At 39.4% G+C, this 27,050-nt stretch overlaps 1 protein-coding gene across 1 annotated transcript in view; it reads right to left on the bottom strand.

Moving 5' to 3' along the window:
• mad1l1 (mitotic arrest deficient 1 like 1) overlaps positions 1-26,801 on the bottom strand; it is a 67,574-nt gene extending 40,773 nt beyond the window's left edge. Inside the window, exons 1-15 of the mRNA XM_042485218.1 lie at positions 26,717-26,801; positions 26,038-26,192; positions 25,804-25,944; positions 25,491-25,670; positions 24,492-24,616; positions 24,303-24,384; positions 22,824-22,954; positions 20,961-21,075; positions 20,522-20,583; positions 14,991-15,077; positions 14,119-14,263; positions 9,542-9,682; positions 8,941-8,997; positions 6,769-6,860; positions 6,467-6,557 (exon numbers count right to left, since the gene is read on the bottom strand). Coding sequence (XP_042341152.1) covers positions 6,467-6,557; positions 6,769-6,860; positions 8,941-8,997; positions 9,542-9,682; positions 14,119-14,263; positions 14,991-15,077; positions 20,522-20,583; positions 20,961-21,075; positions 22,824-22,954; positions 24,303-24,384; positions 24,492-24,616; positions 25,491-25,670; positions 25,804-25,944; positions 26,038-26,181 — 1,593 coding nt within the window. The 5' untranslated portion in view covers positions 26,182-26,192; positions 26,717-26,801. The remainder of the gene's footprint in view (positions 1-6,466; positions 6,558-6,768; positions 6,861-8,940; positions 8,998-9,541; positions 9,683-14,118; positions 14,264-14,990; positions 15,078-20,521; positions 20,584-20,960; positions 21,076-22,823; positions 22,955-24,302; positions 24,385-24,491; positions 24,617-25,490; positions 25,671-25,803; positions 25,945-26,037; positions 26,193-26,716) is intronic.
• Between the last annotated feature and the right edge of the window lie 249 nt (positions 26,802-27,050).

Here is a 27,050-nt window from a genome sequence, read left to right as displayed (position 1 = left end):
CTGTCATTTTGACATGTTATAACACTGAGGGCAATCTACCTTAAACTTCAGAAATTCAAACCCCTGTCCAGTTGGTCGCTTGTGCATATCAATTAGCTATCGCCTTGTCCTCGATCTCATGTACAGGCAATCATAGATTATGACGGAATTTTCATGACCCTGTCCGTCAATAGGACCAACAACAAGAAAGTCTAATGCAACCTCTGTGCCAGACTACTGACTTCCCTCTGAAACTATAACGGCGAGAGGAAATATCAGCCAAGTACTAATTAAGGTGGACTGCTGAGACAACTTACTCCTCCTTGCAGGCCAACTGCGGTACAGGACCAGGCGAGCTGAGAGGCCTTGGTAAAGGTGAAGTTGAAGAGCTTTTTAGAGCATTAGCCTCAAAATCTCTGTTAGGCTCTGCCATAGGGGCCTGAAGCTTTGGGAGTTTATGGATACACAAGGGTAGGTTGAGGTTGTGGCTAGAAGGCATGATGGCAAAGGTCTGCAGAGCAGCAGAATCTTCCATGGAAGACTGAGCTGCAAGGTCTCTCCTCTTGCTTCTTATTTCAGTATCTTTTCAACATGAAGACAAGTACAGTGCCGAAGATTCCCTCAGGACCAACTGGAATGTGCAATATGTCGACCTCTACCTCATCAGACAAGTTGGTCACGTTGAACCATCTCACCTGCATGAACCAAGAGTGACCTTTACTGTGTCTTTTGGCTGGTAATTGGACTCCCAGTTGCTGTTCCAGCCCCAGGACAGATTGGTTTTCTCTATTTTATCACTGAGATATTTATCTGTAGTAAAAGATGCAGCTGTAATCCATATGGTCAAGAAACTACTGATTATGGCTTTAAAAGGCTGTAAAGAAAAAAAATCTGAGAGTATTTAGAAACTTTTCCTATTTTTTCCCCTTTAAGAGCCTTGAAATAAAAGTTTAAAAGAAACTTGCATGTTCAATCAAATGTATTTCACCAAAACTGTCATTACTGACATTTCCCTTTTAAATTGCATCTTACACTGAGCAGGTCGTAGGGGGAAACAGAAGTCTTTTCTGACGTCTCAAATCACTTCACTGATTTACTGGATAAGAGTGGAGCTGCACAGCCAACATCTCTTTGGCTCAAAAGTCAGAGGGCTGTTATCAGTTTTATACAGAAACATCATGATATTTCCTTCCTATGAATGCACACAACTCCCTTCATGCCAGACCTGTGATGGGTGATGGGAAGACACACTGTCTGGTGGGAATGATGCTCAGTCAAATGTATACAGTTACAACACTGAAACCAAAGCTTAAAAAGGGAAGGTTCTAATATGTTTAGACACATTTGAAATAAGGCTGAAAAGTGGAAGGCCATGTGGGAATCTTACACCAAACATCACTGGAGAGACAGCTCCTTCTTGACGTCAATTATTGCTGTCGTCCTTCAGCCACCAACATCATCATCAATCTGAGCTTAACCGTCACCAGTATGCAACAGCAAAAGGATTTGGCAGTCATAAGAGGGCACTAGTGAGCAGTACTGTCTTTGACACTGTCATTAAAAATATGTCTTTAACACTATTGTATTCAATTGTCTCAGTGAAATACATTAGAGACAAGGTTGCCCGAAGGAAACTGGTAATGAAAGTGGTAAGTGTTCATGTCACAAGGGCCTGTTGTTTGAGTAGGCTCTGATGTTATTTTCCCTGCTGGCAGATATGTCAGCTGCCGGCAATTACCTGGTTTGTCCATCTGCCAAACATTATGAAGAACAAAACATCTAACAAGGCAGCAAAATATCTAAACAACTACTCGCCACATTGCCATAAAACCCCATATAAAGGAAAGGGTTGTAATGATATACTGGTTTCAAGGTAAACCACAGTATTAAAGTTGACTGTTACTTCTCAGCAGTATTGAACAAAATGCAATTTGTTTCCATTCCTTTAATATAAGGCTAATTATAATTGATTATCTTAATGATAGTGACACCATGAAACTGGGATATTTTCTGATACAGTTATTGTACCCTGAAAATTTCATACCATTGTAACTCTAATTCAGGATATACTATTTTTTAGCCCCATTACAAGAGAGGCAGAAGCAAAAAACCAAACACAGCAGTACAGTTGGGACAGTATGCTAACCTCACCGTTCAATAGTATTACAATACTTTGGTGCAGGTACAATATGAACTACCATTTTTAAGTATTTCAGTTCAACAGGTATTGGAATTCTGTATTACTTAACTGCATTTCTTTTGTTTACACTAGACCATGCAAAAAACCTAAGCTGGCTCTTCCTGCCGCCACAGTATCGACACTGACCAACACTTATTGATTTTGTTCTGTTTTTTTTTTTTAAATAGTAATCTGAAATCCTTTAACTCTCTGCTGCTAGGAGATGACACTTAAGTTACAACATAAATTTTGCTGATCCAGCAAGGAGTTTAATGCTGGGCTGGCTGATTTGGAATTGCTATTTGAATAGCTAAATGTCTGTACCCCTGGAACATCTACCATTATCTTTCTCTTTTCTACTTTGTTCTTCTTGAAATGTATTTGGCATCAAATGACTTATAGACTACTACAATTAAATCAGCAGCTTATTTCCACCTCTTCATTTGAATTACACTGCTTCAGGCATAAAAAAAAATCAATTTTAAAAAATTATAACAAAATTGCATTACTTAGGTGAATCGATTCTTTTCTTCACCCTTACATTGAAACCTTAAGGGATTGCTTGAAGGCCTTAAACAGTAAGCCATGTTTCCACATATAATTATTGACTACATTTTGTTTTGATTTGTTGATGTTATTCGATGATTTCATCTTGTTCAAACTTTTAAATATGTAAAGCATGCAGTCCTTCAAATGACATCACAACAACAGCAGAGGCACAGTTTAAAAATGAAAAAAACCTTACCTGAGACATCAAGGCCAAATATAAGTTGCTTTTTCAACTAATGCTACATCTCTTTCAATCTAAAAATATTGTCTAAACATAATAATGCTGCAGTATTCTACAACAGGCATGTTCATGTAAGCACATGTACATCAGAGACTACGTTGATGCAACCTCTTGCAATGCCAACAATTATCTCTGTCTAGACACTGTCATGATAACAAGAGTGAAAAGACAAAATAAAGCAGTCTTAAGTCGACCATTATTGCTGCCGCAGTCACGGTCTACAGTGCAAGACAAAAAATTCAAGGAACAAAAACAAAGAGAAATTGTAGGGAAAGATTTAAATTAGACCACAGATCTCTTGTTGTTGTTGTTGTTATGAGTAAATTAAAAATAGCTGTAATTCTGCTGTACTTGTTAAAGCCATGATGATTATATAATTTTCTTCCATGTGCTAATGAAAATTACTGTCTCACCAAAAAGAAAACAGGGTCCAAACCACAGATGGGCTACATAAGGTTAACAGAACACGCATTGAAAGGAGCAGAACCCACGTTGACAGTTTCTGAAAATCTGTCTGCAAATATTATTATCGTTCTTCGTTATAAGACTGAATTAAATACTGCAGTTTTTTGAGAGAACAAATTTGGGGCAAATCATTAAAACACCCTTAAAAATCAGCACACTGTGTTCAAATCTACCCAGTCACTGCTTTAGCCTAAAAAGCAATAATCTGTCAAGTTTATATTTTGCTCCTCTCTGTCGCCAAATGATAACTGGTAGCTTCTATAACCAATTCATACAGCCTCTGCATTTACTATTCTGAACAACCGAGTAGGTGGTCAGAAAAAAAAAATCTGGTGCACTTGACATAATTTGTTTGCATTCATGTCATCATCAATAACGAATGTTTGGAAACAAATAGAGAATCCAATAGTTCCGAAAATAAGAAGATGAAAGCTCTGCAGTTCTGCCGCTCCTTCCCTTACATTTATACTGTAATCTTAAAGCTGACATTTCCCTCCCTTCTCAAGGAGGAAACTCATTAGTTGGCATGACCAACAACAGCAACCCAGGATTAGAAGACAAGAAAACAGCTGTCTAAAGAAATGTATAAGTGGAAAAAAACATACATGTGTCACAACATTGATTATGAAATTTAACTGGACAGGAAATCATAGACATCAACAAAAATACATGTTATTGATTTCCACTAGCAGATATTATGTTTGCAAAAGGCATTCAAATTTCGAAATGAAATTGTTCTCTTTGTTTTCTAATCTAAAATAAAGAATGTTTTAATAAGCAAGTAGTGTATTAGAGATAGTAGTTTTGCACAGCAGAGGTTTGTTGAGGACATAGACCACTTATTAATTAAAGTGTTTTAAGCTTCGAGAATGAAAGGCATCCCCATAACCTGCATATAGACACAAGATACTGAATGCCATTTGCTATTTGTTTTGGTTATATAAACATGTCAAAATAAGCAGGTAGAAATGAGGAAATTATCTCATGCCACAAGTCACAGCTTGCATGTTGCAAATTTGTCCCAAAGCTCATGTCTGGCATTAGCTACCGTGACAATAACATTAGCTAGTCAACCCGATAAGGTGCAAACAGTTTTTAGTTCTGATAAATATGAGAGTGAGCATGCATTTAATGCAGGTGGCAAAGAGAAAACTGGTTGCCTTAAAACTACTGAATCAAGTTAACCCTGTCTGTGATGAAGGTTTCATTTCATGTGTCTAATACATGGCTCACTAAATGCCCCACCCACAGCACTATCTGATTGGTTAAACAACAGGAGTTAAAGCCTATTAACACTGACGGATGCTGTGCCACTGAAGGCAAAGAAAAATGCAGCACAGCAAGGATAAACACCTTTCATACAGCAGATATATATATCTTTTGCAGCATTTAATTAAGCACATGCTTAAAGGCATTTCAACAAACTTTTGTGTTGAAGTTTGTGTTTTTCTAGTATTATTTTTATTTTTACTGCAAATGTATATCAGTTTCAAGCATCAGTTAACGGTCTCTTTAGTTTCTAACAAATTCTGAATCTGCCCTGAAAAAACATATTGGTCTGTCTCTATTAGTAATAGAAGTACTTCGCAAAAGTCTGATGCAATATTGTGAAAGCATCATTTACAGTAATATTTTTGGATACAATAACCATTGTACCATAACATCCCTAAAGAACTGTGCACTTCCTTGAGCTAGTCAGTTGTATTTGTTGTATTTAAACATTTAAAAAAGTATAAAGCTCTTTAAAAATATCCACTGTACTATACACATGTACCTAAACTACAGATGCATTAAAAATCAGAATGTCTCAGTGTGCCTCCTGACAGATTACTAGTGAGGATGATTGAGCACGCGACCATGAAAAGCAGTCTCGTTATACTGTAATACGAGTGGTTGACAGTCACACAAGTCACTATGATCTCAATAAGACAGGGCGGAAATGATGGGTTAGGCTACATGAATCTGAAGTGCAAGTTGATATAATGAAAAATCCCATTGTCCGTTTATTCAAGCATTCAATTCTGTACGTCTTTCATGCTTATTCATTCAGCCAACCATTTCTCCTTTCAAATGCTTCTCCATTCAGTCCCTCATCTCTTCACTCTGTCTGATGTAGAGGTCTCTTTGTGTGCATTAGACCATGGAGGAGTCATAAAAATTAACTCTTAAGAACTGACCTGATCCATTGACGGTGCAACCTTGAAACCTGTGCGCACACACACACACTCCTATACGCACACTCAGTTGTCAATTGCCTTAAAAGTGGTGGTCATGCTTGAGAACACATGGATTTCATTCACCCCACAGCTAAATGGAACCAACACGCTTGCCCACACACGTTTCATTAAAGTGCCCTGGTAGGCTTAGTTTGGCACAGTATGAGTCAGGGGAGTTAAAGGACCTGACTGAGATGAAACACATACACACACACACACACGCACACACGCACACACACACACACACACACACACACGCACGCACAAACACACACAAACACACACAAACACACACACAGACACACACAGACACACACAGACACACACAGACACACACAGACACACACACACGCAGAGCCAATTTAAAAAGGAGAAGGGATCGGGTATAACTGAGGGAGTTAGTTAAGTAACTTTGCAAGATGAAAGTAGCTGGATTAGATGCACACACTCATCAAAGTGCGTATTTATGTGTCAGTGATAAGGAGGCTTCCGACCAGGATTCATTTCATTACAGCCAGTTTCATTCCCAGTTGACACTAGGGAAGGTCTACATTTATTTAGACGATGCCCCCCCTCCACCACCCTGTCCATTCTAATCCCTTCAACGAATAAAGGAGGACTTAAAATAAGCCGCAGGTTCTACAAGTTTTCCATTGGACGCTGCTGGAATCACACCTGGGTCCAATTGTACTTGAAAAGCTGTCAGATATGGGAAGCGTTTGTGTGAATCAATCTGCAATGTAATACGGGCTAGGTTGCTGCCCTTGGGGTTATTAAATTGGTTTCTTTGTGTCCATCACACACAGACAACTGTCGCAAGGAAGTCTTGGTGCCTACCTGTAGGTTGTGTCTCTCCAACCTCATCTCCAGAATGTTGTTCTGCTCCTCCAAACGCTGCCGCTCTGCCTCTAAATCTTCAATTTTCTGTCTGAAAAATGCAAGCACACCCACTCACTGACACACACTTACTGACTTGTTTATTAATATAACATTTATGCACAATGTTGGCTCAATAGATTAATCCTACAGGTATAGCTCAGCACACACACAAGTTAATCCGGCCCTTGTACATGCATAAATCTTTCATGTCTCTGGTTTTGAATTGGTTTTCTTTGCAACAGGTTGTGTGTGTTAAATACCTGAGTATGCTGACCTCTTCTTTGGACCCCAAAGAGTTGCTGTCAGCAGCAAATGCCTGCTGCTTTTTTAGAGACTCCAGCTCCAGCTCCACCTGGGACAGACAAAGAAGAATATGGGCCTGGTGCACTTCAGGCAGAAACCTTTCCACTACAGATAGATCCTGGGGACTCTTTTCTGGTGTGCTGCTATCTATCCGGGACAGACATCCAAACTGATATATCCTTTATACACCATTAGTCGACTGATTCATTTTCCGCTTCACATTGTCCCAATCTTTTTTCCCCCTTGTACTTGTTTTTAGTCTGTCTGTCTGTTACTTAGCTTCTCTCCAATCGTGCTCTTCCCTTTGCAATTAACCCTAATTTCCATTTGCACACCCGCTTTCCTCTTTTTTTTCTGAGAGCATCTGTCCATCTCTCAGCTCATCCTCACTCTCAGTCTTCCCAAGACAGAGAGGTAATTACTGCTATACTAGACAGGTGGATTTCACGCATCAATACTCATTGCCATGGCTATGTTGATGTCTCCTCGGCAAAAAGGAGCCATGAAAAGAAGGGAGATCACAGAACAAGTGAAGACACAAAGACAGAATCACAGAGTGTGTAAGAGAGTTGAGGTCACAGCTGCCAACTCTCTGCTTTATCCCGCTTAAATACCATATTTAAAAGCAGTCTACTTCTTTGCAACTCTTCTGTAATTTCCACAACCCTCAATTTAAGGGATACTTTGCCAATTTTCAACCAGCTTTGGATCATAACATTGTCTGTAGTTTGTGTAAATGAACTGTGGTAAACTTCCCTCCATCTTGCACAGATCTCCCTGCTCATCTCTCCGCTCAAATCTGCCGGATGACACGTTTCATCCATTAGATATTCGCTGGCTCTAAAGCTGTTGCTCGAACTACAGATTGTAATTTGGCATTTTTGCCCCCCGATCAAGAACGAGCACCATCCCTCTCTCTCTCTCTCAAAAGCAGTCTAGTCAGTGCTGATCATATATAAACTGTGTAGTAAGATTGTACTGATGTATTGCCTATATCTCATCTAAAATGTCTCCAGAAACATACTTTAGTGCACTGTTTGGCTGTAATTTGAGAACTTGTGAACATGAAGTGGGTGCAGTACTGTTTCTTGTATTGTAAGGCTGAAAAAACTGAGATCAGGGTAAAACAAATATGAGTGTCGTGATTGCCTATTTCTTGACTAAAATATATTCGGAAACATTTTTTAAGTTTACTGTTTGAATGCAATTCGAGATTGTTGGATACTATATTGTTTCCTGTGTCAAAATAGACAACCTTGCTTACGCACCAGCAGGAGGGTTTACTTGTCCTTTGTGACGTAGTGCAGTATATTCTGGTAGTTGTAAGTTTTCTACCTCTTGTCACAGCCCTTTCCCTCTGTTTTCACTGGTCATATCGCACAAATTTCCAAAAACATTTGTGTCTTTCTACTTCAAAGACAGTCCAGTTTTATGAAAAGATCATCTTTCCAGCATGAATTACTTCTTTAACAAATAAAATGGCCCATTCAATTGGGCAAAATTCAGATACCGGACTGCATTTTAAAATACTGTGCAACCTGGCAACTATTTACTTCGAGAAACAATTTTAAAAAGACATTCCTATATTAGTAGTATGCTTCTTGTCAACCGCAAATTACTGTCACTTTATTCAGGATGTGAAAGACAGGAAATGGTACTCAATAATAGGAAAGCTACTGTAACCAGAAACACAAAGCCTAAGTAAGCCTGCCCCTTTTAAAAAGGTCTGCAAGATGACGTGCATTGTTCTGAACACTGGAGAAAAAAATGATGTTCGTCAGCATGTTAGTCACAGAGGCATTAGAGCATCTTTGACTCACAGAAAGGCCAATACACCTGCCAGGATTATAGTGGTGACTAAAAAGGTACCTGAGACAGCTTGAGTGCTGACGGCTAAGGTTACAATGTCTAATCATGAAGTACTAACTACTACGCCTTCTTGTCTTTTTGGTTTGACTTAATATTAAGGTAGAAGTTAATTAGGGTCAAATGTGTGAAACTATTTAAGAACAAAAACATGTTTTGTCTGTTTGTCACAGAATAAAACACTTCCAATAACTTGTGGATGTGGATGTGTGGATGTGTGTGTGTGCGTGCGTGCGTGCGTGCGTGCCTGTGGGCGTACTTACTGTTTGCAGCTGCAGTTTCAGAGTTCCCACCTCTTCCTGTGCTTTGGTAAGCTGGCTCTGAATTAAAGAACAGAACAAAGGGGTAAAGTTAATACACAAAACACAAGGAAATCAAATATGGCCTCCTGTCCTTATCCCACTGATACCCAGCATTGACAGAAACAGAGGATAAGAGAGGGGCAGGGCAGGGACGACCACAGATTATCCACAACAGTGCATTTAATTCAGTTTTGAAACAATCAAACTCTAGCCGTCTCCATTCCGTTTCAGTGTTCCTCAAAATGCCCTTGTGTACCCCAAGTGCAGTTTTATCAGTTTTCAGTGCAGATATCTGTCAATTTGTAACTAAGCAAGAGTACTGAGCGTGTAGACAAGGAGCAGCTGAGCGTCACACATCTACAGTGCCTTTAGCAATGAGCAAAGTGTCACTCAACAACATGCAATTGTTAAATTGGCCGGCAGCTTGGAGGAAGATTAATCGGTGCTTTATATTCAAATTTGTTGTGAAAACAATATATTTGGCTATATGGAAGCTAAAGAAGCAAACTATAAATGCAGGTGTTGCATTCATTTATATGTGTGCACATGCCTGCACACTCACCTCCATCTCTGCATTGTAGTTCTGTGTCTTCTGCAGCACATCCTCTGCCTCCTTGAGCCGTTTGCTGAGTTGAGGGGAATACTCAGTAGATGCCAGCTCGCTGTCATAGGACTCTAATATGGCACGCATACCATCACGCTCCTGTAACACACACACATACACACATATTAACATAACACTACAAAATGGAAATCCTGCTGTACAAATTTCGGTAAAACCAACAAAGAGGGAAGTCATGACATTTCAGAATTTTGTGCAGACACGGTGTGCATCAGAGTGACTAAACTGAGAAAGTCAAAGCTCTTTGATGTTTTTCTCATTTGTCTGTGTTACGTTTGCATGAGTATTTGGTATGTTAATATGACAGGCAAACGTCTTTGTAAATGAAGAACAAAGTATGAGGCAGTCCTGCCTTTCCCATCCAAGCTGTGACAAGAGGAGCTTAGGGTTATGGTCGTGCTCATCCGCATCGCTCCTCATGTAATAATCAAATCAAAGACAAATGTCTTTGTAGATGAAGGATAAATAATAAATTAAAAACATTTTCACAGTCATGACAGAGAAATGCATTTTGCAAATGAAGCATATGATATTATGCTGCCTCATCTCGCTTAACATTCAAACAAAATTTTTCATCCTCTATAATACAGGAATAATAGAGGTGTAATCAACATTGTACTCTGTCCAGTAAATCAAAATGCCAAGCAGTCGCTTCTCTTAGAGAGGAGAGGATAAAAACATCCTCATGGCAACGTCTTCAGTGTCACTCAGACTGGCACGCCGTCTCCAAATAGCTCACAAGTCTCTGTCAATGTGTGTCTGTATGCTTGATATTTGAGAGCATATGTTCATTCTCACACAAATACATGCACATCCTGGCATGGTTTCCAAAAACACAGAACTGAACATTCAGAGAGGTAAGACATTTCCAGGATGAATTATAAACTACAGACGGTCAAAAAAAGGAACGTGTATTAGTTTGGGTGATGGGGCAAGAAGAATGTAAATGCTAGCTGACAGACAGGGAACACAAACAAACAGCAAGGGCCCTGCAGCTACATCTAAATCATTACACTTTCTTCAACCACTAAACTTTGAATAAAGAGTCTGCATTGAAGTATTGAGAGAAAAAACAAACTCTGACAGTTTAATGTCAGAAAAAAGTTATGCTGTTTTTCAATATATGTTCAACTGACCTGTGATGTTCAAAGAGATGGAAAAGCACTTACTGTAACAAGTAAAACTGCTACAAGTAGACAAAAAAATTAATATATTTTTACCAGTGCTGTCAATACAGTGGTTGAGGAATGATTGGTTCCCTTTTCTTGTAGTCAGTGGGTTTTTGATTAGATGCCTGAAATATGGTCAGTGGTTACCACAAACATTAGAGATTTTTACATTTTGTTCTATGACAAAAAAAGTTAGTAAATACCCCACTGAGGAATTTTTAAGTCTTGAAAAAGGCAGTTGTTAACAAGTGGCTAAATGAGACTACAGACCATCATCACACAAATATGGCTTTAAAGCCTCATCTTGGTAGCAACGTTAAGTTTGTTTGTAGCCTAACGTGAGCATTTAACTTCTGGTGAACGCATTGAAACTTCAAAATTCATAAAAGTAGTGTTCATTTGGGGCGCCTGGTGGCTCAGTGGATAGAGCGGGCACCCCATATACAGAGGCTGTGTCCTCGCCGCAGCGGCTACGTGTTCGATTCCAGCCTCGGCTCCAGCCTGCTGCATGTCACCCCCCCCCCCAAAAAAAAAATAGTGTTCGTTTGTGAAAATCTCTTTTTTTTGGAGCCTATATAATACATTATTTGATAAATGCCCTACTTTCGCTCTGAGGCAGCCTCTGCAGTCATCACTCTGGAGCCTCACTCAATATCCAGCCCACAGCACTATCTGATTCGTTACACATTAAGAGTAATAGCCTATCAACACTGAAGGCTGCCGTGCCACTCCCATGCCCAGGTGGGGAGGGTTCGGGCATAGCTGGTTAACCACCAAACTGCTATGAGACGCTGCTTTTTTAGTGCCATAAGAAAAATTCATACTGCCACAGCCCTACGCACAATTTACTCCAAGTCTGAAAAATATATCTGACACAACATTGTAGCTTGTAACAGTAATGAATTATTACCACAATTAGTTAATATGTTACATGGTAAATATGTACTGGTTGCCAGGCAACCTGATGAGCAAGAAGAACAATCTAAGCTGTTTAAAAACAGGCAAACAGCCTGTTTATTAATGCTAATTCATTCAATGTCAGTCAGGACTGTTAAAATGATGCATCTCCTCCCTTCCCTTCACAACACTGGTCCACTCTGCATTATAAAGCAAAGCAGGCGGCATTTTGTGGCAATCAGGCTTTTAATAAACATCACACAAGCAGCCAGGCTGCTTAGGACTATCCTTGAATTATGAGGGTCATTGAAAGCTCAATAGTCTATTATTAACAGTGATAATTTAGGGAAGTACATGAAATCCAGGTGGGAGTATGGTAATAAATACCTGCAGTAAACACCAATTCAGGTAACTGCATGTAATATATGTTGATTGTCAAGTAGTGCTTTCTTTGTAAATGGCATAAAGGTAACTTGTAATTCCTGGATGAAAAATCTATGAATAATGGCTGCAATTGCTCTGTAAGATAAGCTCATTGGCTAGTATCTGAAAACAACCGTGATTACCCTAATCAGATTCAGCCTGTGATTAGCCAGATTGAAACCAGCTTAATCCATTTAAAGATGACTGAGTCTGGATCATTTAAAAACACTATATGTGAAATCATCTTTAATTCAACTTTATTTGTTTTGGTGCCAAAACTGCATCATTTGTCAAGCTACATTACACAATTGCCTAATACATCCTGTGACAACATTGAGACGGAGAGAAGAGGAGGACCAACAGAAGGACAGACTGAACAGAAGTAAATAGAATAAGGCACAAACACATTTAGAGGTCAGTGTGTATATGTTTTCTGCCAGTTCTAATCAGCAGGCCCTTTGGCTATTTACTGTCTATTAATGTGCAATGAAATTCACTCAATCTAAATCAAAAATCTGTCGCCTCATCTCTGATAAAAACTCTCATTTAAAAAAAAACACAAAAACAAATGGGGAGCGGGAGGACACAGTGATAAAACTATCATTACTGTTTTCATCACCTATTTTTTAAAATTGCTTTTATGTCAACTGTTTTATCTAGTGCGTGAAGATGTGACTGTGCCTCTAATGGGTCAGTGAGTCTGTCCCACTAAAGTGTATGAGAAACAAAACATCTGAACAGGGTAAACAGAAGCATGAAGGAGACGCAGCCTTGTGGCAGAGAGGTAGGAATGAAATTTGTTCTCCTCTCCACTTCCTTAACAACCTGCTGTCAAGGTGCAGCTGAGCAAGGCACTTAATCATCATTAATTTGTGAGCCAGTATGAGGCTAGAGTTGTTCCCACAGGTGGAAGGGGGAAGGAGATCTGTACAGAGCTCAAATGGTCAGTTGATTAATAAAACAGATGATTAATGGATGTGCACTGACAACAATTTTAAAATCACTATCACAAATAAATGTGTTACAAGTTGGAAAATGTGTCATTTTCTGTCATTTATTTCTTAGTACAGCCAAGCCCTGCACCAAATGAAGCATTTTTTTGTTAATGTATAAAATGTCTTCATCTTGAGAATGAAGTTATTAAAACACCACAAAGAGGTTCATTTTTAGTCAGTAACCATAATGAAAGTTGGCTACATTAGTTGTATTATAATATAATAATAAAAAATAAAAACATAGATTGATTGCATCCCTATCATCTATATTAGTTTTTCTTTGAATTTTACAAAAAACTAAAAGAAAACTGATGAATAAAATGCTCAATATACTTGGACAGTTGCAGACATGGTTGGGTGAGAGGCATTAATGTACTCAACTTTAGTTGTTAGGCTTCACATCACTTTATGAACATTTGATGGATTAGAACTAAAATGCTCAGCAAACCATCCCTGAATATATACAGGGGGTCAAAATTTTAAAAGCCCAGCATTCAGCGACAACTGCAATGGATACATTTTAAAATCCATCAAGACTGGGTGGTAAACAACAATTATTCATGGCCTCTGGATGCTTGGTTAAGTGCAAAAGTCGAAATGCGGTTGCTGCCAAATTAGTCTTGGGGCCAAGTCATATTTCCTGCATGCCTGTAGTTCTGCTTAGTTATGGTGGTGCCTGAGAGTGTGTGTGTGATTTGTGTACTAAGAGACTGAGCATGTTGACCTAGGGAATTACACACACTGAGAAATCAATATCACAGGGAGGTCTAGTCAGGAACTGCAGAGCTGGGGAAACCAAGACAGACAGAGGAGTCACGTGACATTTATCGGCCAATCAAAGGGAAAGAAGGGTAAAGGGCAGATTAGAAATTCTGTGCTGGCCCTGAGATTCAAGTGCCTACTGTGTTCCCTGAGTGTTTAAAATGAAATCCTGGTACTGGGTAAATGGGGAAAGGTTGTCATGAGGGTTTGTGCCTGGATTTATGGGTTTGTTTTTGAGTGTGTGAGTGAATGCGTCATTGTTGTTAGGCACCTTGGTTAATAGGAGCACTCTCTTCTGTAGTCGACGGACGAGCCCGTCTTGTGCCTCCCTCTTCTTCTGCTCCTCCAGAGTCTTGCTGCGCTGCTGGGACAGCTCTGCCCGGAGCTCAGACTGTGAACGCTCCACACTTCTCACACTGACGGACAGGGAGAAATGAATAGGTGAAAAGCAGAGGTGCATGAGGGTTAATAACAGGGGGGAGGAGAGGGCAGGGAAAGACGGGCACAGGTTGTTTAATTCTATGTTCAGACAATCTGAGAAAATTAATTCATAGTCAATTTAGAGTAATACTCCTAACAGATAACTCACCTGACGAACACTAGACAGCTGTCCAGAAATTATTTGCAGCAACCAGGTCCGATCAATAGGACAATAATTATACCAGAGGACAATAATTAAACCACAAGCTCCCTTCATCCCCTCCCACACCCACCTCTCTCCCATTCTGCTGTTTCTAATATTTCATAATGAGCCCAATACGCTCAGCAGAAGAGAGACGCTTGTTAGCTAATGAAAGCTTTCTTAGCTGGACTGAGCTGCAGCATGAATATACCAGAGCATGCGCATAGCCCTCCCTACAGACATCACCTCTGCCTAAACAGGACAAGTTTAATTAGTGAATTCCCTCTCTCTCACTCACAGTCTCTCACACATACACACGCACTCACACACCAGTGGTTACTGTCAGGAGTGCTATCAGAATCAGGACCAGTTTAATTAACTTTGTGACAATTAAGAACTTCTCAGAGATACGCTCTAATAGATACATGGGGGAAGAGAGGCATGCAGGCAGACGGGATGAGAGAAAAAGGTCTGAAGGCAGAGAGAGGGATTTTGTGTACGTGTGAAGGAGTGTGTGTTACCGGCTGTTGAGTGTGTAGTTCTGCTCTTTCAGAGCAATTTCTCTCTGCTGGATCTGAATCACCTCCCTGGACAGATCCTCTGGTTTCCTACAGACGGACACACACAGAACGGTTAGCATACACATGTACACACACACACACACACACACACACACACACACACAGACTCACACAATGAAAAATCAATATGACTGAGAGCAGAGAGGACAGAGAATAGATAAAAACGACGGCGTTTCCATATTCTTTTGTTATTCGGCCAGTGGGGAGCTGGGAAATAAAATGACATGAGCAGCAGAGAGAGAGATGAGAGGAGGATAGTGGGCTAAATACTGGTCACAGTTCTACAAAACAAACTCACTCCATGGGAGAGATTGACAGATTATAAAACACACACACAAACACACAATAGGAAGGCAACAATACAGAAGGTCACATACTCAAGCAGAGATGGAACACATGACCTCCAAACTGTAAATCCAGGCTGTAACTATGGATCTGTCCAAAAAGTGAATCCCATTATCTCTTTATCCCTTGTGAAATGGGCATACATTATAGGAGCTTAGCTCAAAACCTCGCAGTTACAATTACACACCTGAGGAGGGATGCAGCTCAACATCATTTGCTCATAAAGGCAAAATAGTTGAAACTTTTGTCATCAAACTTCAGGTTTCGATAGAGCAGGGATGCTCACATTGCTTTGGGGCTACTTTTGCCAAATGACAAGAGGACAGGGGCCATTTGTCGCAGCTACATAGATGTTTTGAGGATTTAAAGGCATTTTTAGAATTTTAGTATGTTTCTAAGGTCTTAGGACATCTGTCGGATTTTAGCATGTTTCTCAAATTTAATTTCTTGAAGTTGGATTTTAGGACATCTCTAGGATTCAGGACATGTCTCTGAAGTTGCCACGTTTCTAGGATTTTTGAACATTTTAGGGTTTTAGGACATGTCTAGGATTTTAGCATGTTTCTAGGATTTAAGGATATTTTTGGATTTTAGGATTTTTCAAGGATTTTAGGACATTAGGGGCTTGGCTCCGATCTCTGCTGATGGGTGCAGGAGATCTCCACTGACACTTTTTTGATAAACAAGCCCTATTTTGATGCTGTTGCTCTGGCACTTTGTGCAAACTCAAAGTACAAAAACATTTCCCAGTGTGAATTAAGTCTTTTTTTTTTGTAATTTGGGGGGCAACTCAGCATGCTAGCAGCGGTCAGATTTGGCCCTAAGTTTTTACCATAAGTTGAGTATCACTGAACTAGAGTGTCAGTGGCAGCCTGAGACCTGGCATTGTGGTCCAGCATTAGGCGATCCACTGAGTCATATGACAGAATAGGTATGTGTAAAGAAAAGGCTGAGCAGTTGGGGTTTATTTGAAGTCTGGAAAGCCAGAGTGTGCCAACTGAAAGTTGGGTGGCGTGGATTTATCACTACGTCCAATCCCGCGAGGTGGAGCCTTAGGTATAGAAATAATCTCATGACTAAAATATGAGTTCATGAATCATATGATGGAATAACTACGGTACCCAAAGTCGGTAATTCCACATTGCCCTGAGCACAGAGGGATAAGCCTTCCCCTACGAGAGGCTGTTTAAAGTGTTCCGCTGTTTTGGGGGGGGTTTATTGCAGGTCATGAGCCGGCCATCTCTGTTGATGTTGCAAATAAGAGGTTGGTTGCAGATTATTGGGTGAGATGTTGTGTACTACAAGGTAACTACAAATAAACGCCCTGTCAGAGTAGTGTGAGTCTACTGTGAGTCTAGTTTTGAGCTCACACTTTAAGAGGAAGGTAGTTCCTTGTTTTGCCTTGTAAAGCTTTTGTGTTCTGAGTTTTCGAAAACGTTTGTGATGAGAGGAGCCCACTCAATAACCCCAAGACAAATACATTCTTACCGATGTTCATGTGTTTTCAGACAGAAACAGCAAATTATTTTTTACCTTTGAGACTTGATGTTCAATGCCTATTCTTGAACTTCAGGTTCTGTACTTTCTTACACTATCCAAAATATTTCTATACAGGTATCCACAAACCTGAAATCATTTCAGATGAAACCAAGAGCGGGACAACAATTTTGAACAGCAATTAAAGCAATAACTTGAAGACAGGATATGAGCAGAGTTAGGGTACAACCTTTTAGCCAAATGTCTTTGCAGTGAGGGCTGGGGTAGATCGGACAAGGACACTATCTGCAAACAGCCTGTTACTCAAAGCAGCCACCCTATTTAATGTATCTTTAACCCTTAATACAACCTAAATGTGAGTTACATAAAAAAATCTCCCTTCATACAGCTGTTATGGAAGTAGAAATTAGCGACAACTAGTAGCTAAATTTTTGTACCAGACTGTAAACATGTTTTGCAGAAATTTAACGCTGGGATCTTTGGGGATTGTGGTTATTCATGGAACTGCTGTTATTGGCACGTTCACAGCAGCCTTGTTTGTTATCTGGATGTTGCCGCTTGACAGATACAAAAAACAATTTAGCCTCATAGTCACAACTATGGACAATTTAGAGTCAGCAATTAACATAACCTGCATGTCTTTGCAACAGCGTGTACCACTGAACCACGGTGCCACCTTTGACGGTTCAGTTCATATCATAAACAAGTGAAAAAAAATCTTCAAATTTATTAATTTATTACATTTATTTTGTCATGCCCAACACTCTAAAACCCAAAGGTACTGAGTTTAAAAAAAGAGAAATGCCACAAATTCTCACAGTTTCAGGTTTGGAACAATGGAATCAATGTTTAGCTTTTTGCTTGCTAAATAACATTACTGAGTAACTACTATTAAAAAACGTTGGAAAATAATATGCAGCTAGCTGTACTGTTTTAAGAGACAATACTGTATATGGAGCTCAAATAAAAATTTCAACTGACTGTATATTATGGTCATTTAATAACATAGCAAATCAATATGTGATTTAGAATCTAAATCTTGACACCCCAAATATACTGTATACACTAACATACACATAAACACTTCGAACATTTTTAACTTCTTTCTCTCTTTTTGAGAGACAATATGCACCAAACAGTCATAATTCGCTCTTTAACTGGTGAAAACCTTGCTAAAAAAAAGAAACCTATTTTCAGGAAACCTTCCTGTATATTTTCATCATCTGTCCCTTCAGTCTTGTTCCCCATAACAGCCTGATTTTAAGAAAATATTTTCATTTCTTTTCTGTCAATCCTACATTGAATTGTCAAACACATGGGCACACACATAAGCAAGCACAATGTTATCAGACTGCGTAACAGAAGGAAAGGAAATAAACACCAGCAACCAGCCAACTGCTGGCAAACTCATGCTGCGGCTGTGAGGCTTGTCTTCACTCCTCCAGGCAGCCACACTGATTTTTGTTGGGGAGGGTTAACTTCGGTCCAAAAGTTATTTTTGACTGGCAAAACAGCACAAATGTTTGGTAAGACACCAAATCCTCATCTACAGCACCCATGTGTTTACTCCTCATTAACAACTGCTCCACAGCATATTCTTTTCACACCACTAATGACCACCCTGAAATGTCTGGTGACAAAAAGATTTACAAAATGTAAACTAAAGCAAAAGTCTAAAGTATCAGCAGCTTGCAGTTATGAGAAATGACTTACAGACCAGCAAATAAACAAATCAATATTACAAATATACAGTAGTGTGCCACAACACCTCCACCCTTATAAGATATTTCATATTTAATAACAGAACAAGAGGCAGCCCAAACACGGGCTCTAAGATTGAGCTTTGTTTTGATGTCAACATTAATTCGGACGCTGTAACATTACTGATGACACAGTGATATTAAAATTCCGTCACTTCAGTGTCATCAATTTTATGTCCTATTTAAACTTACTGATCATTTTTAACTACAAATACAGCATGAAACCATTAATCCACATTCAGTTTGACTTCTGTAGGGTGTCTTATATATTAATTTATTTGTGGCGGCTCGCCACAATATCAACATCACTCGACACATATTGATTTTCTATTTTTGGAGTTGCACGGTGTTGTCTCGCGCAAATAAATTGACAACCAACCCGTCTGCATCTATCGTTTTTTTTCAGCCTACTTTGGAAGGAAACCTGCTGCGTTTCCATGGAAACGGCTGTCCTGTGGGTCCCGCGCAAAGTGACAGTTATTGTAGCTTGGAATATAGCAATATGAATTAGTTAAATTTACTCTTTAGACCACAAAGGAGAGGAATTAGCTAGCTAGTGCACCAAACTGTCCCTCTTGAGTGCTAAACAATGTTTTGCTTCTGTTCCTTAACTTTCTCATGAAACATACCAAACTTAAATACCTTAAAAAAATTCAGCACATCCCAAGTTATGATAGGACTGCTTAACAACCTATTCAACATTCAAAACATGCAACTAATCCGCAAATCAATGCTCATTTTTATGCAGCACTGTTGCAGTGGGTGAAATAAAGGTAAACAGATTGCTGAATGAAACTCTCTTACTTTCCATTTGCTTCTACATCACAGGACTAAGTCAGGAAAACAACATCCTGGCAATTAAGTTGGCCATTTAGTAAACAGTAAAAACAGCTTGAAGGAGTTTCTAACTGTTGACTTGCAAGCTGCATTAACCTTTACTTTTGATAAGTATGAGGCTCACACATATGGTTGCCCTTTTAAAGCCATATGTGCAATGCTGTTTTTTGGTTGTTGTTTTTTTTTAGTAAAAGCACTCAGGCAGCCAATGACAGGGCATCTGAACACCTGAATTTTAAATATTCAAGTCAATTTACCCAGGATGACAGCCTAGTCTGACTCAGATTTTCAGGAAAAATGATGGACAGCCCGACCAAATCATTGTGTATATTAAACTGGGATTGGTATTACATGTCTGTGATCCTCCCAGGTCTTTTAATAACTGTAAGTTTGACAAACCTTGTCAGGTCCCATAACACACATAAGATGAAAATGAAACTTTACATGAGCAAAGATTTCATTTCAAGTCTTCATTTTTAAAGTACGTCTACCTTTCTCCTTCTTGCCCTGTAGGAAGGTGTAACACACACACACACACACACAAACTCACACACAGTGTAAAACCAACCAAAAACGCTGTGTGGATGTGTTCCATTTAACATTCAGTTAACATCACAGCCAGAATTAATCACAGAGAAAACGGTGTGCCCGCGTGCGTGCATGTGTGCATGCATGCATGCCACGGACAAGACTGCAGTGTTTATAATCTGTCAGATCTGCTCCACTGCTCACAAGGAAACATGCAATCATTCTCTCATTACCAGTTTTGACTGGATGCATTGAGACACACTCAGCAGCAGCGCACACACAGGCAGGTATAAAACAAACACACACACACCTCTGTACAAGCTGGTGGAATCAATCCACAGTGAGAAGGCACATTTATTTGGAGTGACCACAGCTCCACCTAGTGGTACTCGTTCATATTGCATAAAGAATTACACTGATAAAACTTTTGAAAACAAACACGTCTTCCTCTGTTATTCTGTCTAATAATCAAACACACACGCACACATTGACACAGTGTCTGACCTTATGTTGAGTCCAGTAGATTGCCCCAGGTTTTCCCAGGCTTGGAGTTTCTCTGCCAACCTCTAGGATTCAAGACCACATAGGGCACATTTGGTCATATATGTGAGGTGCATTATATTATAATGACATCCATGAAGTGCAACAAAAATAGAAGTTATACCACAGTTAAAAAGAAGACATCACTGATAATTAAATACATTTCAAATCTACAAACTGTTTTAGCTTCAACCAAGAAAAGTAAAAAATACACAAATGTACCATAAAATATAATATTGTGTAATCAGCTGATGGCTGTAATGTTGTAATCCCTATGTATTGGACAGCTCTCATGTAAGTACACAATGAGTCTCTGAATTTCACGTTAAGAGCAGTGGAATATGATAATGACATGCTACAGAGTGAAATGCACAATACAGTCTCACAGCTACACAAAGTTTACCTCCTTCTCCAGTTCCATATTGACCAGCTCTTCTTTAGTTTTCTCCATCCTCTCCAGCTTCCTCCTTAGCCCCTCAACCTCTTCTTTCAGCAGGCTGCAATTCTCCCTGCTCTCCCTGGACAGAGCGCATTAAACAAAGACAAAAACACATTATTACCTTCAAAGCTTGGGACTTAGTGTTGGATGTAGAAAAGGAAAACTTTTGATCCACGGCTACATTTACACTCAAGAGAAGTGATTAGGGGGCTTTTTATCCCCATTTTGAGGTTCATACTTGTATTTTGGGTTTCTACTTGAACATGTTTACAAGCTTTAACATTCAAAAACTACAGAGGGATCCTTTCTTTTTAGCTATAAGTATAAAGGTCATGTAAGTTATTTGCTTTAAGCACCTGTCCTTTTAAAGCTGTAACTAGTAACTATTATAAAAAATATCTTTTGTCATATTTTTTGAAACTGTTACTATGTTCACACAGCGCTCAATGAGAGACAATCCGGTAAAAAAAAATCACATTCCTCTGCCTACTCTTTTGCCTTGCAGTGCCTCTGCTGAGGAGTCTCTAAAGCAGCCGTGAGTTATATCGATCACTACTAGTGAACTGGGTGCCTCTGTTACCTGCAGTCGACTGTTTCCAACATGGCAGCCAAGTCACAAACATTCTCATTTTTCAGCTAAACAGTACACTAAAATGTGTTTCTGAAAACATTTGAGGTGAGAAATATACAATGCAATAACAGAATCTTGATCCATATTTGATCAGCACTGCCCAGTTTTACAGTTCATGAGCAGTTATTGACATGATTTACAGCTTTGTTAGAGACTCCTTGAGTCTGATTGGTCGTTACTGCTCCTCCAGCAAGTCTGGAGCCAATAATCAAATAAAGAATTCCATTACAGCTGACGTCAGCTTGTTTCGGAAGTAGAGAAAAGTATTCAGAGCGGTCTGAAGGTTTTTGCTCACTAGCCCATTACTTTTACATATGTTTACATTATTACTTGACACTTTGGCATCATTTATTATGAACATCCACCATTGTTATAGATGTATGACAGAAAATAAGGAAAAGCATAAATGATCCTGTTTAAATCTTACTTCAGACATAGTTAGTGGGTTAACACAGGAAATAAGAAAACACTGACCCATAGTTCATTATTCTGATAATTCTATAAACCCCATCTTACATGTAAATTTATCTTTAAAAAAGAGCAAATTGGCTATAGAGAAACAAAAATGAGTACAGAAGAAATTTGTGGGCTGTGGTTATAATTTAGCAGAAATTTACATCCTTTTAGTACTGCAGAGGACGGCCGACAGATGTTGTTAATGATGACAGATGTTATCAGAGACATTACTGTCTGGGATGACATTTCTTAACTGACTGCTTCTCTTCCATGAATATTTGCCAACTCCATAAAAAAGTCATAAAATTAGTTACGAGCAGATGTGACCAGTCAGTTACAATATCTTCTGCAGAATTCTAGTTTTGTAAGCAATAGTATTTTTATTCCTATTTGCTTTAAATCCATGTCTTTGAAATCAAAACACTCCCGACGGTGGGGGAAAATAATGTGCATGAAAACACACTGAATGCTGTATTTCTACAGTTGATCTGTCATGATTTGAAGGATACCATTTCTCATATGGTACCTCTTTCCTCCCACTTTCCCTCCTCAAATGTTACTTGTCATCCTAAAGCCTCCTAGTGTGGTATGATAACCTGAAGTCACTCTAAAATGTCAAAAGGTTTGAGCCAAAATCTTCTAGCACTGTGGAATTGCACAAGGCAATAGTATTTAAAAATTAAAGCCTGACTATTTTATTAAAAGGTAAGACCTTTTGGGAGCCTAAAAATGAATTTAACCTGAGAAAGGCATTATCATCTCTGAGACACTTCAACTCCTTTTCCAGGTCTGGAACCTTGGCCACCTCTGACTTAACAGTCTTCACAATGGCAATGTCTTGCTCCTGGAAGGCGAGACGCCTTTCCAACTCCTGCCAAAACATGGAGAGAAATCACACAGGTAAAATACCAACAGCATGTGTGTGCATATGTGAAACAACATGGCATGTGAAAAGTGAGGTAAAGAAACACTGAACCTACATTATCTGATTTAACTAACTATACATGTGGCATTGACCCCCTTACACTTTGCATTTAATTGCAAAATATCATATCTGGATTGTATCTAGATATGACTTAACCTGATTATGTTTACACACAATATTAACATGTGTCTCTAGAGTCTATATTAAGATCCAATTGAGATCTGAGTATCAAACAGTTGTAGTAGTTCCACACCATTTGCTTAGCCATTGCTTAATAAATGGCTCAGTTGGTAGTGGCCCCGACCTGCTTGTCGGCAACGACAGTATTATGACAAGACTTAAGTTACAATTATACGATTATCAGCCAAAAAAAAAAAATTGCTGATCCATAGACATCTTTGTTATACACATCAGAAACAGTCAGGAATAGTAAGAAGGCGACACCAAGGTCAATGAAGATGAACCAGACACACCCGACCGTAAAGAAAAAAGGGCCAGTCACGTGCAATTACATATTTCCATCCATGTAGTTTTAGTACATGGATTGAAAATGCAATTGCATTTATATCTGCGTTCAGTATGGCCACTAGTGTGTCACTGGCCGCCTCCGGAGGTGGTTTGGCTGATCGGAACACAATCTGTCCTCAATGCATTTTGGGTGCATTTACACTTGTACTTTCATGTGGTCAGAAACCATCAGATTGCAATACGATCGCAGAAAAGACATTTTGATGCAAGGTGTAAAGGGGGGACATTGAGTATGTTTTTGCATGAGGCTGTCTTGGTTGTAGTTCAAGTCAACTTGCAATCATTTTTGGAACATGATGTGTACAGTGAGTTTTCTGCAATACTGTATACAATATCCTCATATTATCCATGTTTCTGATTACCTGCATTGGTGCAGGTTTGTCTTTAACTTCTCCTTATCCATTTGCTCACAGTCATTTTGGTAAAAACAGAGTTAAGAACTGAGTGTTTAACACTGCTACATTTACCACTGTGCTGAATTGGCTCAGTTAAGAGGGAACAATAGCAATAAAACATATACTATTTAAATTAAATAATATTCCTTTATTTCAATATGTAGATTATAAATGTAGTGTTTATCATCATCATACTTTCGTTTTAGTGATGGGACTAGCACACCCCTAAACTATGTACATTGGTGGACAGTGGGATATTGTGATCTTAGCGTGTGCATGGCAGATAAGTTGGTCAATCATGCAAAAAATTAGATGATCACAAACTGAGGTTGCAGAGCGGACAAAAGTCATTTCAACTGTGTATGACATACCTTAATCTTGATGATGTGCTCTGAGCAGGACGACTGGGCATCTTGGAGATTTTGGCAAAGCTGAGAGACTTCCTGATACTTCCTGATTAGAATAGCAAATCAGTTAGAAGTGTGTGGTCAGCATTTATATTATGCAGTACAGCATGGAGAACAGCTACGTTAGTTGGTAGTCTCCATTTGTGTCTGTACCTGCGTTGTAATTCTAACTGTTCCTGCAGTTCCTGGTTTTCCAGGGTTTGAGAAGAAATTGTCGAGTCTTGGTTCAGAATCTTCTGCTTCAGCTCTCTGATCTCATCCTTCAGAGAACTGATGGTCTGGAAACAGATTACAAAAGTAAGTCCACATAAGATATGACAAATGACGGTACTTTAAGAGTACTGACCAAATTACATCAATACTGTCCTGTACTGGTTCGAATTAAATCAACTGGTACCAAATTTTGGTACTTGAGAGGACATCTGGGTGAGAGAGTAACGAGTATTAAGAGAAAAGAGAGAGAGAGACTACATCACTGCTGCAGCGTTTTTAAGTCAAAGGGTCAGGGTAATGGTGAGCTGAAAGTGGTCTAATTGCAGTTACCCACTAAAAACACAGCCCAGACTTCACTCACTCCAAGACTTGTCAGCGATCTCACACTATGCCCTGGTGTCCGACTGTGATAGCCTGGTAGTTGTGGGGGCCGATTTGGGAGAGGAAAGGAAGCTACCGAGCGGTTTTATTTTTTGCGGTGTGTAAAATTTTCTAAATAAATGCACCAATGGGTTAAGAGTTGCACAATAAAATAATACCATAAGGGCTATGTAGTCTGAACCAAGTCGGCACAAAACAACTGCAGCGCCTTACATTTTTAATCCTTCCATTTTTACCTTTCACAATAAAAGCCCCAGACATATACAATGCATCATAGTTTACCAGAAGGAACTTGAATTCACTCAGAGACAACTTAAAAAAATAGCACACATAAATAACAAGTTGTTATACTTTATGTTGAATTTGTAAAGTTTGGACTTATTTTTCTCAACTGAGATTACACTCCTTGTTATTACAGAAAAAATTAAGTACCAAAATGTACCACTGGTTACCAGTACCTGTACCAATACCGGTACTAGTATTGGTTTACATGTGAAGGATACCCAACCCTGATGACCACAGTACAAATGCAACAAGTGTGTGTGAGTCTGTGTGTACCTGGTTAGCAGTGTTCAATCTAGTATCTCGCTCCTCCAGTTTTCTGTTCAGGCCTTCCACGTTCTTACGGACAGCACGATTTGCCTCCACCTGTTCAGATAGGGTCTTTGCTGCCTCAGTCTCTCTCTCCTCCAACTTTTTTATTCGACCCAAGAGATCCTGGTTCCGGTCAATTTCATGCTGTAACATAAAAGAATGAGAAAGAGGTTTTATCCAATGTCTACCCTGTCCCTTTTTAGTTCGTGTCAGATTCTTTGGACTAAAGATTAGTGAAGAGAAATCCTGCAAAGTAAGTGAAATGCGTAACCTGTACCTCCAAGTCTCTTGCACTGTCAGAAGCAGCCTTCTCAAGTTCAAATCGGGCTCGCTTGTGACTCAGCTCCATCTGCTTCTTCTCCTGGTCCAACTGAAGGTAGCGATTCTTGGAGTGAACCCTCTCTGCTGCTTCCAACAACTAATAGGAAAGACAAGTCAGTGAGTGCAGAAAGTTGCATATTAAAAACTGCCTCTACACAGTTTACACTTGATGCTGCCAGTGTCTTCATACCTCCATGCTGCGTTTGTACTGGTTCTGCAGGGCTCCATTCCCGGCAGAGTGCTCTGACAGCTGCTGAGGAGGTTCAGTGCAGCTGATGAAGGAATTGAAGGACTTCAAGGTTGTTAACACAGTGGTGTCGTCTTCTAAATCCATTTTGAGAGTCACTGGTATTGCGGTGCCCAAGGAGAAGATTTAGAGATCAGAGCAAGAGACACAAAAGTCAAACTGCAGTACTACAAACACAACAAAGCTATTTCAGCTGATACTTCGTCAGAATACATATCAGATAGACTGTATTATGTTTACGCTCTCGAAACTCTCATGATTACTTGTTTACCAGCATCAACTTTTTAAAACACGGCCAACGTAGCAGTTAACGCTCAATAAAAGATAGCTTTGTAACTTAACGGTATTACTTGGCATTAGCGTCCTTGCTCACTAATAGGACCAACAAAATACGTTATCCACGCTAACCTATCAGCTTGATTTAAGCTACTTTTAGTTGCTACACTAGGTTAAGTTATCTTGGCCGTTTAAACCGATGTTATTACTTCTGTGTCAGTACAGGCTAGGCTTCATGCTAAGTTAAACCCAAACTGTGTTTCAGAAGGTGCTGGCAGTAAGCTTTAAATAATTAGCTATCGTTTAACCTACGTTAACTGTCTCGCTTGGAAGCATATTGTCTCACCTCAGACCTGACTTCTTTAAGAGGAGGAGCGGGGAAGCTGAAGATAACTTTTCTGCTAGCGTGTTAGCTGCAGGTACTGACAAAATCCCTCCAGTTTAGCTCGAATGTGAAGCGTGTAGTATCGCGAGACTTCTTGGCGTATCGCGAGAGTGTCTTGGCCAGGTCTCCCTTCTGAAGGAGGTCTAATCTCAATGGGACAAACCTGGGACAAACCTAGATAAATAAAGGCTAAACAAAAATTAAAACTAAAGCAACATTTTGACCACAGTTGTCAACTTTTCAGTATGTCTGATAATGTTTAATGTTCTGTGGTCTTACAATTGTGTTGGATGGA

Source organism: Plectropomus leopardus, chromosome 4 (assembly GCF_008729295.1).
Source record: "Plectropomus leopardus isolate mb chromosome 4, YSFRI_Pleo_2.0, whole genome shotgun sequence".
NCBI classification, from domain to species: domain Eukaryota; kingdom Metazoa; phylum Chordata; class Actinopteri; order Perciformes; family Serranidae; genus Plectropomus; species Plectropomus leopardus.
This window is presented reverse-complemented; position numbering and strand designations above follow the sequence as displayed.